This window comes from Salmo salar, chromosome ssa04 (genome assembly GCF_905237065.1).
Source record: "Salmo salar chromosome ssa04, Ssal_v3.1, whole genome shotgun sequence".
NCBI classification, from domain to species: domain Eukaryota; kingdom Metazoa; phylum Chordata; class Actinopteri; order Salmoniformes; family Salmonidae; genus Salmo; species Salmo salar.
This window is the reverse complement of record NC_059445.1, coordinates 55114733-55130968: the sequence shown is the minus strand read 5'-3', so window position 1 is coordinate 55130968 and position 16236 is coordinate 55114733. Positions and strand designations below refer to the sequence as shown.

At 47.4% G+C, this 16236-nt stretch overlaps 1 protein-coding gene across 10 annotated transcripts in view; it reads left to right on the top strand.

Moving 5' to 3' along the window:
• The window catches only part of LOC106603524 (autism susceptibility gene 2 protein), a 505996-nt gene extending 490099 nt beyond the window's left edge, over positions 1-15897 (top strand). For 3 of the 10 annotated variants that reach the window (XM_014197334.2, XM_014197339.2, XM_014197341.2), the window contains 13 exons: positions 1413-2001; positions 3049-3350; positions 4641-4873; positions 8975-9019; positions 10080-10175; positions 10445-10516; positions 10638-10667; positions 10885-10956; positions 11487-11631; positions 11995-12075; positions 12267-12350; positions 12512-12752; positions 12993-15897. In XM_014197334.2, coding sequence (XP_014052809.2) covers positions 1413-2001; positions 3049-3350; positions 4641-4873; positions 8975-9019; positions 10080-10175; positions 10445-10516; positions 10638-10667; positions 10885-10956; positions 11487-11631; positions 11995-12075; positions 12267-12350; positions 12512-12752; positions 12993-14292 — 3290 coding nt within the window. In that variant the 3' untranslated portion in view covers positions 14293-15897. The remainder of the gene's footprint in view (positions 1-1412; positions 2002-3048; positions 3351-4640; positions 4874-8974; positions 9020-10079; positions 10176-10444; positions 10517-10637; positions 10668-10884; positions 10957-11486; positions 11632-11994; positions 12076-12266; positions 12351-12511; positions 12753-12992) is intronic. The other 7 variants (XM_045717118.1, XM_045717116.1, XM_014197335.2 and 4 more) reach the window with 7 other exon arrangements.
• Positions 15898-16236: the final 339 nt, after the last annotated feature.

The window sequence follows — 16236 nt, the reverse complement described above, 5'->3', positions numbered from 1 at the left end:
GGAAATGGGGAATGGATGGATGGAGAATTAGGGAGCTCTCTCTCCATCCATCCATCTATTAACCCAGTGATGTTTTCTATCTAGAAGGAGCCTCTGTAGAAGGGTGATGGCGTGGAGCAGATTGGCGTGGACAATAACATGGATCTGGTCTGAGGATAGACAGACACTGATTGGTGTTAGTTAGGACAAGCTTTATGCGAGTCAGTGCCATATTAGGCTATGGAAAATGGAACTTTATGGAATTTTAAGTTGGCCTTGCTGATCCTTTAGAATCAAACATTTTGTGGAAGATTGTGCTTCTTGCTTTACATCCCCCCTGTATTTAGTACAATGGGTATTATGTAGGCTATGTGTAATGATCTGACAAAAGTGTGCTAGTGCAGAAGGATACGCTTCATCTGGGAAGAATGTATCTTGTGTTCTCCAGCTGACAGATGTCTTGCCCTGTCCCGTCTCTCCAGGAAGCAGCAGTGGTCAATAGTTGTTAACACAGATAATAGATTTTGGCACCCTGGTATATCTGGTGCCGGTCAGGCATTATCTGGCCTGACCCCTAATGATGGTGTCGCATGGGTGCTTAAATCCCTGTTAAACATTCTACTGCTAATGGAGGGGCTCTGTATGGAGCCTGAGAGAGAGGCAGGCTGGCTGGGATGCAGGCTGGGGCTCAGGCGTGGTCTGTTCTCTCTCTGTAGGCTAGCTCTCTGTAGTATTACTGCTAGGCTGGTCCTTGGGGCCCCTGGGTCTTCCTCTATGAGGCTGGGGCCCCTGATTCTTCCTCTATGAGGCGGGGGCCCACAGGGACCAGCCTAGCAGTAATACTACAGAGGAAACCTCCTCAGAGGCTTCAGCCTGCTATAATGGTGCTCCAGAGGGCTGCTTGCCTGCCTCACAGCCACGGCTCTGGGGAACCAGCCCAATCAACAGCTCTGAAGAGATTTGTGTGTGTGTGTGTGTGTGTGTGTGTGTGTGTGTGTGTGTGTGTGTGTGTGTGTGTGTGTGTGTGTGTGTGTGTGCGTGCGTGCGTGCGTGCGTGCGTGCCCCCAGAGGCCCAGAGAGAAGGGTTAATCACTGGTTGTGTATGCACTGTCATCCCCCATGAGTCTCTCTGCTCCTGCTCTTGCTCCTACACCATGCAGAGAGTTGACTGCTGATGCTACAGCAGTGTCTGTCTGAGTAGGACCCACCGGCCATGCACAAACACTGTAGATGGGCTCTGTTTAGGTCTTGCATACTGTATATGGTACCATCAATGGACTTTATCAGTGGACTGTTCTGTAGAAATTAGCAGGTTTTATGTGTAGTGTTTTGAGGTACTTACCAGTTCTTATTTGTTGGAGTGAGCAGCCTGTGATTCAATATGAACTGTGACTGAAGTACTGATCAGTCTATTTCCCTCTCTCTGTCCACAGTTCCAGATTTCAGCGTCGATGCGCTGTCCACCAATGACATCCAGGAGCGTGGCGGCCTGGGCCTCCCCAAGGTGTCAGGCCTAGAGCGCAGCCAGGAGAAGAGTCAGGAGAGCTGCAAGGACGTCCCCGTGCCTCTCCCCGCTCCCAGTGCCCCCAAGCAGCCCCTACCCCCGCAGCCCTACACGGCTGGCCGCCCTCGGCCCCTGCCTCTGTCCCTACCCACCTCCCAGGCCCATCCCTCTCTCCACAGCCCCCGTCTGGCACAGGCCCCGGTCCACCAGCCCCCACGCTCAGAGGCTTCTCTCAGGCCTCAGATCCCCGCAGCCCTGCCTCTCGCTCAGGGCCAAGAGCCTTCGCAGGCCCCCCAGCCCAGGCCCCAGCACCAGCCTGAGCCCCTGTCCCGGCCCCAGCGCCAGCCTGAGCCACTGTCCCACCCCCGGCCTCCGCCCAGTCTGCACCCACACCCCGCCCTACTGTCCCACCACCCCAGCCAGAGCCAGGCCGGGCCTCAACGCCTCCCCTCACACTGTGGGGCCCACCCTCGCCCCCTGTCTGCCTACAGCAGCAGCCTTAGCCTTAACGGCCTCAGGTGAGTCCCAACACAGTCTGTTTACACCAAGATATGTTGGCCTGTTTTTGTCTGTTTATGCTCCAGTAAATTGATGTTATCTTTTGTTTGTGTGCTGTTTTGATATTGAGTAATGTAAAGAGAAGACCCTTTCAGACCCTCTTTAACTGAAAGTATTCAAACTCTGATCTTATATCAGCATATAAATGATTGGCAAGAACAAGCCTTGAATTTGCATTGAGGTGAAACTCCCCCAGCCAGAAAACATCACTGATTCTCACCAGGGTGGGAAAACCACCGCCAGTCCAGCTGAGCGATAAGTACCTTGGATTGTTTAACCACCCACATGGTCATCTGCTGCTGAGGAGCCTCCAGCTCTCTACCCATCTCTATTAATCAGCTAGCTGTTCCCTTACCCATAGTCGAGCACTGAGCCAATGAGCTGTTAGTGTGTTAAAGTTAGAATATTGTGCATTAATTCAGAGCTCCAGGATAGCTCCCCCAGAGCCCCAGTCAGCCCCAGTCCCAGGGAAGGCTCACCCTCTGAGGGAGGAGCTGGCTCTGTGTCTGACTCCCTCTGCCAGCGTGCCAGTGTGTCAGTCAGTGTGTCAGTCAGTTTCAGTCAGTGTGCCAACGGGTCTGGCAGACTCTGTGAATAATCATGGGGTGGTTACAGAGACAGGCGGCAGCTGCAAATGAGCTTTGGGGCTCAGCTTGTTAAGTTACTGCTACATGACTCTGAGTCTCAGAGAGACAAAATCCACACACACAACACAAGGCTCGCTGCCTTCCTTTTTTCTGCATGTACCTCTGGAGCTGCTTAACTACAGAAGTGTTTGAACACAGATGCTGTTCTATAATGTATGCCAGTGATGGTCATTGGCATCTGAGGGTGTTTTGAAGGTAAAGTTTTGATACATCCTGAGATTCAGAGAAAAGTCTCTTGAGGGAAATGCGATGTAAAACCTTTCTGTCAGAGCAAGGGGAAGCTGATTTAGGTGGGAATGTAAACAAATAAAAAACTCCCTTTTTCTCTCTGTCGCCTTGTCCGTCCTTCTATCTCTCTAGCAGCAGTCGGAGTAGTACCCCGAGCGGTACCAAGCCCCACGGCCCCACGGCCCACGGTCCGTCCCCACACCTACCCCACCTCCCACCTTCCGGCTCTGCCTCTGCAGCCACAGCCTTCCCCCTGCCCCACCCAGCTAATCAGATCGCTCCCCACGGTTTCCCCCCCGCCCTGCAGTCCTCGCCACACCCCCACCACCCCAATATGTTTGCGCCTCCACCGGCCTTGCCCCCACCTCCGCCACTGACGTCTAGCACCCTGCCAGTCCCCGGAGGACACCCCGCCGCTGGGACGCCCTATTCAGGTAGGCACATATACCAGGCTGCCCCCATGTGGACAGGCAGGAGAACTGCACCACAACAGCAGCTGTCGCAACACACAGACAGCAAAGAGCAAAGCTGTAAATTCTCATGGCAGAAGCCAGGTCATCTATGGCGTGAGAGAGGTGCGTGTGGAGCCCTAGACGTATTGAACTGTGACAGGGAGCGAGACAGAGACTGACAGAATGTTACCTTTGTGCTAATTTATAGGAGACAGAGACTGACAGGTAAGGATTCCACACATAGCTGCACTATGTGCCGTCTGTGTTTGTCTATAATGGTTCAGTAGGTGCAGGCAGGTGTCATGTCTTTCCCTCGGTCAAGATTCTGTTGTGTTTGATTGATTGATCACTCAAACAACGCACGCTTTTCCCCCCAATCAGCCCATGTGATGAATGCCCTCTCCTGTCGTGCCACTTGTGATCTAGCTTAATGTCAGGGTCTCACTGAAAGGGAGTATTATCATGGTTTAATAACACTATGAGCAATTCTGATTTTCACAAGGAAATGTGTTCATCTCACAGAAATCTATTCAGTCAAAACAGCATAATGAACTCTGCTGTATATTGTTCAGATTCTAATGAAACTTTTATGAAGAAACAAATAAAATGTCCCTTATCTCAAGAAGAGCTAGAAATAAATGTATGAAATGGTGCATTATATTACAGTGGAATACAAATTATATGGTTACTCTGGAGAAAATAACAATTCTCGGGCCAATTTGCTCAATTTGGATGGAGAGCGTAATATAAAATGCATTTCTCTATTTTTCCTCAAGCCGTTGTTTGCCAGTTAGTTGACCAACAGCTCTGTTCTAAAATGGGTTTTGAGGTATTCATGTAATTGCAATAAAGTTGCTGACTCTTTGAGCAGCAGGCACCATTCAGGGATGCCCTGTGTCACTCCCATAGTAAAGAGAATACCTGAACTTTGGTTCTCTATCTTGGTTTTAATGTGATATGTGACTACCACTATGCATCCTCTGTAAGGGTTGTTCCCTGATCATGAAGTACTGTACCTCTATGGATGTTGTTACTCTGATCATGAAGTACTGTACCTCTATGGATGTTGTTACTCTGATCATGAAGTACTGTACCTTTATGGATGTTGTTACTTTCACACTAAACCGATCCAGCACAGACACTTTGACTATCACGTCTTGTCTTACTCTGCTATTCTTAGACAAAACTGATCCAGCGTGGACAAACAGACACTGGTCCTGACTGTGAGTCTCGTCTTTCCTCCTCTCTTCCTCTCCTTTCTCTCTCCTCCAGAACAAGACCTGCTGCGCCAGGAGCTCAACAACCGTTTCCTCGCCTCGCAGAGCGCCGACCGCGGGGCCTCCCTGGGCCCGCCCCCGTACCTGCGCACCGAGCACCACCAACACCAGCACCAGCACCAGCACCAACACACGCACCAGCACACCCACCAGCACACCTTCACCCCCTTCTCCCACGCCATCATGCCAACCCCTGCACCCCCCATGGTGCGTACCCCAGCCAGAAATGTGAGGATAAGTAGAACACTACTCCTGGGAGGGCAGAGGGGGTTGGTGGTTTTGGACTGGAAGGGGAGGTGGACTGGGGGGGTAAGGGGTGTGGATAATGATAATAATGTTTAATTATGGTTTATTTTATTAAGCATTTACAGCAAAAATCTCCAAAAAGGTATTTGGTGTACATACAGAAACAATAGGGTGGAATGGATAGTGTTTCTGAATATGAGGGTTTTAGCCTCTTACATCTAGACGTTCCGCTAGCGGAACACCTGCTCCAATATCCAATGATAGGCGTGGCGCGAATTACAAATTCCTCAAAAATACAAAAACTTCAATTTTTCAAACATATGACTATTTTACAGCATTTTAAAGACAAGACTCTCCTTTATCTAACCACACTGTCCGATTTCAAAAAGGCTTTACAGCGAAAGCAAAACATTAGATTATGTCAGCAGAGTACCCAGCCAGAAATAATCAGACACCCATTTTTCAAGCTAGCATATAATGTCACAAAAAACAAAACCACAGCTAAATGCAGCACTAACCTTTGATGATCTTCATCAGATGACACGCCTAGGACATTATGTTATATAATACATGCATGTTTTGTTCAATCAAGTTCATATTTATATCAAAAAACAGCTTTTTACATTAGCATGTGACGTTCAGAACTAGCATACCCCCGCAAACTTCCGGTGAATTTACTAAATTACTCACGATAAACGTTCACAAAAAACATAACAATTATTTTAAGAATTATAGATACAGAACTCCTCCATGCACTCGCTATGTCCGATTTTAAAATAGCTTTTCGGTGAAAGCACATTTTGCAATATTCTGAGTAGATAGCCCAGCCATCACGGCTAGCTATTTTGACACCCACCAAGTTTAGCCCTGACCAAACTCCGATTTACTATTAGAAAAGTTTGATTACCTTTGGTGTTCTTCGTCAGAATGCACTCCCAGGACTGCTACTTCAATAACAAATGTTGGTTTGGTTCAAAATAATCCATAGTTATATCCAAATAGCGGCGTTTTGTTCGTGCGTTCAAGACACTATCCGAAGTGTAAATAAGGGTCACGAGCACGACGCATTTCGTGACAAAAAAATTCTAAATATTCCATTACCGTACTTCGAAGCATGTCAACCGCTGTTTAAAATCAATTTTTATGCCATTTGTCTCGTAAAAAAGCGATAATATTCCGACCGGGAAAGCGTGTTTACATACAAAGAGAGAGAAAATAAAAGCATGGGATCCCCTCGTGCAAGAGCCTGAGTCTCATAGTACTGTTACCGGCCACTATCCAAACGCGCTAATGTTTTTCAACCAGGCCCTGCAAAGCCATGATTCAGCTTTTTGCCGCCTTCTGAGAGCCCATGGGAGCCGTAGGAAGTGTCACGTAACAGCAGAGATCCCCTGTATTGGATAGAGATAATCAAGAAGGCCAAGAAATGGTCAGACAGGGTACTTCCTGTACAGAATCTTCTCAGGTTTTGGCCTGCCAAATGAGTTCTGTTATACTCACAGACACCATTCAAACAGTTTTAGAAACTTTGGAGTGTTTTCTATCCAAAGCTAATAATTATATGCATATTCTAGTTTCTGGGCAGGAGTAATAATCAGATTAAATCGGGTACGTTTTTTATCCGGCCATGAAAATACTGCCCCCTAGCCATAACAGGTTAAAACAGTATTGGTGATTGTATAGTACTATAAGGCAGTTCCAGTCTTGCTGGAGGGAAACAGGGGTTTTCTGTGGCGTGTCTCTCAATGATGACCCATCTGTTTCTGCATTTTTTACCACAGTGATACCTTTCTTCTCCCAAAACAATTTTTGGTGTTTTCTCTGGCATATTTCGGGCACCCCAAACTGGAATGGAGCTATTTTTAAACTAGCGGTAACATGCTGTTAGTTTGAGGCCACGGGCACTGTGTGGCTGTCCCTCTGAAACAGGCCTGCTCACCAGCCCTCTCTCTAACACATACACGCACACATGTACACACACAGACACACCGTGGCCCCAGACAATGCACACACACACACTCACATAGGCCTACTGTAACCGCTGAGTATTTTACATTGCTCTGAAGATTTTCCTCAAAGGCGGAATGGCTAGCGCTCTGACAGCTAATGAGGACATAAAAGTGTTTTTACAGCCGCAGTGTTTAAACTTTACTGGGGGAATGTTCTCCCTGGGTCCACATTAAACCACTTTAACCTACCCAAATTAAACACAGAGATACAGAGAGCTGGATAGTTTATGAGCTCTTCAGTCACTCACAAAATGGGAGGGTGAAAAGCAGGGAAAGGACTCTTAAGGCAGAGAATAACGATGTGGCCAAATTGGTCCTCCGTCTTCTTGATTCACTAAATAGCCCAGTCTGTCATGTCGATAATTAAGCTTCTGTTGAGATGCTGCGATATTCTTTCAGATGTACATTGTGTGACTCCTGAAATGTCCTAAAAAGGGGACATTATGCTGTTACTCAACCCTCTATGTTAGTTAGCACGTACAGTGCTTTGCAAAAGTATTCATCCCCCTTGGCGTTTTTCCTATTATGTCACATTACAAGCTGCAATTTAAATGTATTGTTATTTGGATTTCATGTAATGGACATACAGAAAATAGTCCAGATTGGTGAAGTGAAATTTCAAAAATTACTTGTTTCCAAAAATTCTACAAAATTTAAATGGAAAAGTGGTGTGCGCATATGTATTCACCCCCTTGCTGTGAAGCCCCTAAATAAGATCTGGTGCAACCAATTGCCTTCAGAAGTCACATAATTAGTTAAATAATGTCCACCTGTGTTCAATCTAAGTATCACATGATCTGTCACATGATCTCAGTATATATACACCTGTTCTGAAAGGCCCCAGAGTCTGCAACGCCACTAATCAATGGGCACCACCAAGCAAGCGGCACCATGAAGACCAAGGAGCTCTCCAAACAGGTCAGGGACAAAGTTGTGGAGAAGTACAGATCAGGGTTGGGTTATAAAAAAATAGCAGAAACTTTGAACATCCCACGGAGCACCATTAAATCCATTATTAAAAAATGTATATAATATGGCACCACAACAAACCTGCCAAGAGAGGGCCGCCCACCAAAACTCACAGACCAGGCAAGGAAGGCATTAATCAGAGAGGCAACAAAGAGATCAAAGATAACCCTGAAGGAGCTGCAAAGCTCCACAGCAGAGATTGGAGTATCTGTCCATAGGACCACTTTAAGCCGTACACTCCACAGAGCTGGGCTTTATGGAAGAAAACTAAAAAAATAAGCAAACACATTTGGTGTTCGCCAAAAGGCGAGACTCTCGAAACATATGGAAGAAAGTACTCTTTTCAGATGAGACTATCATGGAAAATGCTATGTCTGACACAAACCCAACACCTTCCATCACCCCGAGAACACCATCCCCACAGTGAGGCATGGTGGTGGCAGCATCATGCTGTGGGGATGTTTTTCATCAGCAGGGACTGGGAAACTGGTCAGAACTGAAGGAATGATGGATGGCGCTAAATGCAGGGAAATTCCTGAGTGAAAACGGTTTCAGTCTTCCAGAGATTTGAGACTGGGACGGAGGTTCACCTTCCAGCAGGACAATGACCCTAAGCATACTGCTAAAGCAACACTCAAGTGGTTTAAGGGGAAACATTTAAATGTCTTGGAATGGCCTAGTCAAAGCCATCCAACTTGAAGGAGCTGGAGAATTTGAAGAATGGGTAAAAATCCCAGTGGCTAGATGTGCCAAGCTTATAGAGACATACCCCAAGAGACTTGCAGCTGTAATTGCTGCAAAAGGTGGCTCTACAAAGTATTGACTTTGGGGGGGGGGGGGGGTGAATAGTTATGCACACTCAAGTTTTCTGTTTTTTTGTCTTATTTCTTGTTTGTTTCACAGTAAAAAATATTTTACATCTTCAAAGTGGTAGGCATGTTGTGTAAATCAAATGATACAAACCCCCCATAAAATCTATTTTAATTCCAGGTTGTAAGGCAACAAAATAGGAAAAATGCCAAAGGGGGTGAATACTTTCGCAAGCCACTGTATCCTCTCTGTATCCTCCTTGTTCTTAGTTCTGTTTATTTCATTCCTTCTACAGTTTGAAAAGTTCCCAACAAAAGTTGACCCTTTCTACAGACACAGCGTGAGTTTCTCTATGTGTTTGTGGGGCAGTTTGTGCATTCTTCACCCATCCAGCCATGTTAGTCCATGTTGTAGCTGTGTGTGTGTATTTGTACTGTAGCTCCCATGCCATCCCCCTCTGCTTCTGCTCTGAGAGAATACAGCGTCCTGTCTGTCCACAGCGGAAGACTGGGCAGATGCTCTATCTATGTCTTACCCATCACAAATGTCTGTCTGCTAATACAACTGTCTGCTTGCTCATTCATTCACTACTGTGGAACCTGGCTGAAGCATTTCAACCCCCTTCCTACTCAAGTGAATAGAACAAGTGTGTGTGTTGTATGTGTGTGGTATGTGAGTGAGTGTGTGTGTGTGTGTGTGTGTGTGTGTGTGTGGTATGTGAGTGTGTGTGTGCCGCTGTATGCTTTGTCTCTACCACTTAACCTCTGCCTTCAATTACGGCTCTGCTATTCAGAGGCATTCACCTGTTTCCCAGGTTGTGAATCAGAGTAGCAATTACATGTTCCTCAGAGTTTGGTCTTAATTCATCTCACTGCTATCAGCACAGTTAGGCGGGCTAACCCCTATTTAAAATGAATGAATTCATGTGTCAACAGAGAGACAGTGGTTGTGATTACATAGGAGTATTCTTTCTGGTGAGAGTTCCTTTTAACTGTCAACACTCACAAAGACTACAGCAGTAAATGGATTTTAGCGGCTAACAAATAATTCATAGGTTATTAGTGTGTAATTTCAATGTTAGTGCTTAGTAAATACCTGGTGATTTCAGTCGAATAAACAAGTGACCATTTTAGTTTTGCTGAACACTTTGAGGCACTAAGGTCAGTGACAGTTGTAGCTACCTGACTGACGGTGGTCTGGATGTGGACCCCTAGTGATGCTGGTGTTGTTCCCTCCACCCCGCCCACCCCGCCCACCCTGTACCCTGTACCCTGTCCTGTCATCCTGGCCCCTCTCTCCTTCATCTCACTGTTCATACAGCTGCTGTCCTACTCTGTCTGAACAACACAACACTCCACCCATCATCACTCCTCTCTCTGTTCCTTCTCTTCTTTTCTCAGCTGTTCCACTCCTACCCCCCGGGCGTGTCCGGCATTCCACCGGTGATCCCTCCGACCGGGCCCTTTGGCTCGCTGCAGGGGGCCTTCCAGCCCAAGGTAGGGCCACAGCCCAACACACACACACACACACACACACACACACACACACACACACACACACACACACACACACACACACACAGTTGGTGAACCTGACAAACACACCTTCAGTGTAGTGTGCTCTCTGAAGACCAACACACAGCTAAACATACAGTACGTTATCAGAATAGGGAGTGAACTTGAAAAACATGTGCATGTACACACTGAAGACAGAGACGACGCTCCCCATACCTCCTCTCACAATGAGCTCTCTCTGTGTTCTGCAGACTTCTAACCCACTGGATGTGGCCTCAAGAGCTGGAGCAGTCCCACACACACTCTTACAGAAGGACCCCAGGGTAAGCACCCTAGCTGGACACACTCACACACTCAATAAGGAAGCCATGCATAGTTGCTAATTAGGAACGCCTGAATGACAGACATTAAAGTAACTGAGCCATCTCTCTCTCTCTCCTCTAGCTAACGGATCCGTTTCGGCCCATTCTCAGGGTAAGAATGTTAATAGCTGTAGTTGTCTCTCCCCTAACTTTCTTCCCCTAATATTTTTATTGCAGTAAAATGTTGTTTGCACACCCAAGTTAGTGAACAAACTGGACAAAGATTAAACCTTGTCCTGGACAAATAAAAATGCCCCTAATGTGTATACAGTCCTTGAGAATCATACATTTGAGGTTAACCGTATCAGCTGGCTTTGTGTTTTGTGCAGAAACCAGGGAAGTGGTGTGCCATGCATGTCCACATGGCCTGGCAGATCTACCACCACCAGCAGAAAGTCAAGGTGAGACCTCCCCTTTGCACTTCCTTCCACTCACAGACTATAGAGAAACACTGTCTGTTGTGCTTCATTATAGTGTGGTTCTCTAAACCCCAATGTTTTATCATCTAAGACCCAGTCTAGTTTAGGTAGTAGTGTAATCCAGCTCCTCTCCTGGAGAGAGGGAGAGGGAGAGGGAGAGAGAGAGAGAGAGGGAGGGAGAGAGAGAGAGGGAGGGAGAGGGAGAGAGAGAGAGGGAGGGAGAGGGAGAGAGAGAGAGAGAGTCCCATAGAGAATCTGCCATCTTGTGTTACTTTCACTGATGTAGTGGAGGGTAAGTGTTTACAACCCTTTTGCAATGAAATGCATTAAAAACATTGGGAGCGTTACTTTAATCACCGCTCAGCGTTTACTCACCTATTTTTTATTGCCTCTACATTACTGGGTACCTTCATAACCAACAAAACCTTTTTTACAGTTTGTAGCCTTGCTGATCCTGCAGTGTTGGTGGTGGGTTTTTCATGTGCTGTTTCTTCCTGTCTGGCGTCTTCCAGCAGCAGATGCAGGTCGACCCGCACAAGCTGGACTTCGGGCTCAAGCCGGAGTTCCTCAGTCGACCCCCTGGCCCCAGCCTCTTTGGCGCAATGCACCACCACCACCACGACTTAGCGCGTCCCGCTACGCTCTTCTCAGCAGCAGGTGAGTGTAGGTTGGTTAGTGCCCTTGGTAGAAGATGATTGACACCATAGAAATTTGATTATTAGAAGGGAAAAGCCCTTCAGACCAGGGCAATTTGACTAGAACACTCATTGGTCATTGTATTTCTATGATTGACACACTACCTCCAGGACCTCCTCTCCCCACAGAGGTAGATCAATCCTTCTGGACCCATAGAGAGGTCTATTTTTAACAGTGTCGAGGCAGCGCACAGGTCTCCACATGGGTTATAGATTACATGCTAAGATCAATGCACTTGCCTCTTAAAAGGAAAGAATACTGTTTCTCAGTTTAAAATCCTTATGGAAGATGTCTTACATAAACTCTCTCTCTTTTCCATGTCAGGTTCTACACACCCGTCAGCCGGACCGTTCGGCCACCCGCCCCACCACCCTGGCAACTTCCTCACCCCTGCACCTCACTTAGGTAAGACACAGCACACACAGCGCACCTAGTCACGTCAAATGTATATCAATTGATCCTTGTCTCACTGAGGCTGTATGGAGCGCTAACAAGTACAGTATGTCTGTGTCAGAAGCTGGTTGACCCAGTACAGGCGCAATATAGATAATGTGCTGACTGTGTGCTCTCTCTCTCTCTCTCTCTCTCTCTCTCAGAGCCATTCAGTAGGCCTCCCTCGTTTGGAGGTCTCTCATCTCTTAGCACAGCAGCCTTCGGTGGGCTTGGAAACCCAGCACTAAGTGAGTTTCATTTCCATGACAACATCATGTATTTGTGTGTATGAAAATTAATGTTGCATGATGTTTTCGTCAAAATTCTAACTTTAGAATTGACCGACCGCCACACCAAAGAGATATGCCTTTTAACTTGCGTTTTGGTATTTTCTTCTTTCCGTATGTTGAATCTCTAACAGCGCCTAACTCTGTGTTTGGCCATAAAGACAACCCCAATGCACAGCAGCACTTCAACAACAACCATGAGCCGTGGAACCGGCTGCACCGCACGCCACCCTCCTTCCCCACCCCTCCGCCCTGGCTCAAACCTGCCGACTCGGAGAGGAGCGCCTCGGTCAGCTCCCACGAGAGAGACAGAGACTCAGACAAGCGAGACACGTCCTCCATCAACAAAGACGACAAGGAGAGGTGGGTGTAATGGAGGGATTTTACCTGTAGCAGTCACACCAGCAGATTGTCAGAAGTTGTAAAGCTTTGTCATGGCTGAGACTATTTTATTTGAGAGTTTTTTAATAGATGTCGATGTTTTAGGGGACTTGTGCCAACTCTGAATGTACCCTAAAATTAAACCACTGACAAACACTGAGATAGTGGTACAAATGTTACATTTACTTCATCTTTAAAACCCATTGTTTTGTGTCCATCCAGGGAAGCCATGGAGAAGCGTCACCAGAGCCATCCGTCCCCAGTGCCCATTAACCCCATCAGCCTGCTGGGTCACAGCCGTCCCCCAGAGCCCCAAAAGAACCACCTGCCCCCCAGCGAACCCCCCAGGGACAAGGACAAGCCCAAAGATCGAGACAGGGACAGGGAGCACCCCGACTCCTGGAAGCTCAACGGCACAGACGAGCACAAACTCAAAGAGAATCACCACGGCGACAAGGATACAACACCAATCATCCACGACGGGCGGGTGACTGAGGACAAGGCCAACGGCAGAGGAACGACCTCACCCTACATCCGCCAGACCAGCCTGGACCGGCCCAACGGGGGGCTGGGGAGGGGGGAGAGAGAGGCCCTGATGGAGAAGAAGGGAGAGCTGCCCTCTCTCTACGAGCACCACAAGAAGAACAACAACGAGGTGAAGGTAAAGGAGGAGAGGAAAGAGGAGCAGGATAGCCCTACAGACAGGGACAGACCCCCCTCTCACCCTCACCTCCACCCACACCTGCCCCAGGTGCCCCCCACGCCCAGCCTCCATACCCACCACCACCCCCCTTCCTCCATGGCGATGCCCATGGGCATGGCGGGCGTCCACCCAATGAACAGCATCAGCGGCCTGGAGAGGACTCGAATGGTGGCCCCCTTCTTGGGCATCAGCCCCATTCCGGGGGCAGAGAGGTTCCCCTACCCAGCCTTCCACTGGGACCCCATGAGGGACCCCTACAGGGGCCTAGACATCCACAGACGGGACCCTCTGGCCAGGGACCTGCTGCTGAGGAACGACCCCCTGCATCGGCTGGCCGGGCAGCGCCTTTACGAGGCAGAACGCTCCTACAGGGACCGAGAAGCTCATGACTTTAACCGCGACCACCACCACCCTCTAGCCCTGGAGCAGCGCCGGGAGCAGGAGGCCCGGGCACACTTGGAGGAGCGTGAGCGGTTGCACATGCTCAGAGAAGACTACGAGCATGGCCGCCTGCATGCCGCCATGCACCACCCGGCCCTGGACGGCCACCTGCCACACCACCACGCTGCCCTCATGGTCCCCGGATTACCCAGCATGCACTACCCCAGGGTCAGCCCTTCGGCCGCCGCTGCAGCTCACGCCGCCCACCAGAATGGTATCCTGAACAAAACACCGCCCACAGCCTCCCTGAGTGCCCCGCCCCCCCTCATCCCCACGCTGGGTGCCAGGCCGGGCTCCCCCAGACGGACTACGCCCCTCACCACAGACATCAGAGACAGACCATCAGCACACAACCACAAAGACATAGAGGCACGGTGAGCAGAGTGGGGCGCAATCCTCACCCTGGATTGGAGGCAGACTACAGGCATACTCTGCCCTGTGCCTCACACCAAGCACTTAGCTTTGGAAACAGCAGACTGTACCATAGCTGTAAATAATATGTGGGGGAGAACACCCACAGATTATGTTTTTGTAACATTTTTAAAAAGTCGGGGGGGGTTTGCTCCAGTTTGCTCCTGCTTTTTGTGTGTATTCATTCTCTTGTACAGAACGTGTCCTGGACTACCCTGAAGGTGTGTAGGGCAATGGAAACAGCACCCTCAAAGACATTTGGAATGTTCAGGTACTTCAATGCATTGACAGGCAGCAAAGTGTGTAGATATGTGTACAGTCGACATGCTCACTCCTTAAGGAACAAATCAAGGTACAAATATGCAAAAGGGTGTTTTGAAAGCTTTACTTTGAACAAATGTAAATAGAGGACTATTATTAATGAGGAGGAAGTTCAGAATGTGCTTTTTGCTGATTGGTTTTAGCTTGACGCAGCTGAAAAGGTTAACATTGTACCACCATGCCCCACATTCAACTATGCAACAAATGTCTTGGCTTCTACTCTGAAAGCCAGCCTGGTCACCATCCCAACTGAGTCTGACAACACTGTATTCTCTCCACAACCTACATCTCACAAACCCATTATAATGTATGTATCACTGAAATGAAATCCACAGTACTCATAGAAAAACACAATATCCTAGTACGGTATACGGTTGTGCAAACGTTAAACAATTTTCTTAAATATGATACAAAAGTGTGGTAACAATCCTTAAAATTCCTATTATAGAGCTATTCATTTTGCAGAGGAATTCCAATGCCTGAAGTCACAGTGGTTCCCAACTTTTTTCCCTTACTGTACCACCAACTGAATTTTGCTCTGCCTGAAGTACCCCCTCATGTGCATTTTACCAGTAAGCCTATGGTCTAAAGAGTCTTCTAGTACCCCCTGGATAGGCCAAGTACCCCCAGGGGTCCTAATACGTCTGGTTGGGAACCACTGACCTAACAGAGAGAGAAAGATTGATAGAAAGTGAGAGAGATCCCTTACTCCAACAACTCAACTCCTACCACCATTCTTGTTTTGGAGAGAATACAGCACATTTACAAAAAGACCCCACATTTTACCTTCTAAAGGAGTGTAAAGTATGTGTTTGGAAATAAGTTATGTTTATCTAACAGTGTATTAAAGTGCTATCTAAGCTGTTGTATCTACAAAAATAAAAAGACAAAAAAGCCAGTCTAAACTATGGACAGTTTGTTTCTAAAGAGCAGAGATCTATTTTAGTAGTCCACTGAAGGTTTAGTTGTGCGCTTCAAAACTCTGTGAGAGCCAGATGTTGTGCAGTGTTTTTTTAACCCCACATTAAAAATGTCCACTGAAGCCGTAGTGGTTAGTCAATGCATATTGCAAAGAGATTGTAAACAAGAAAAACAATTTTGCTGTTTATCATGTATGTAAAAAAAATATGTCTTTCTAGATGAGAAAAAAACAAAACAAAACAAGCGATGCGACTGAATCTTCAGCATGCTCCTCATTTAAATGTGTGTTATGTAAATTGTGCCATGTTATTAAAAAATGTGAACTAAAAATGTCTACTGGCTTTTTTATGAACATGAGAGGAAAACAATGGCGGTTCCCGGATATTACTAGACCAACCCATAAATCTACCTGTGCAGACGTCGGACTCAAGGGCATGATGATTTCCATTATACAGGGGCAGGTTTGGAGAGCACTGAAAATCCATCAATATCTCCATCACTCTAAATCAGCACTTACTCACAGTACTGTATGGCATTCACATTTCCTGAAGGGAATTACGACTTTTTGATAGATATCTATAGCCAAGAACCTCTTATTCATTAATATGGTGGTGGCAGGTAGCCTAGCGATTAATAGCGTTGGGCCAGTAACCGTAAGGTCGTTGTTGA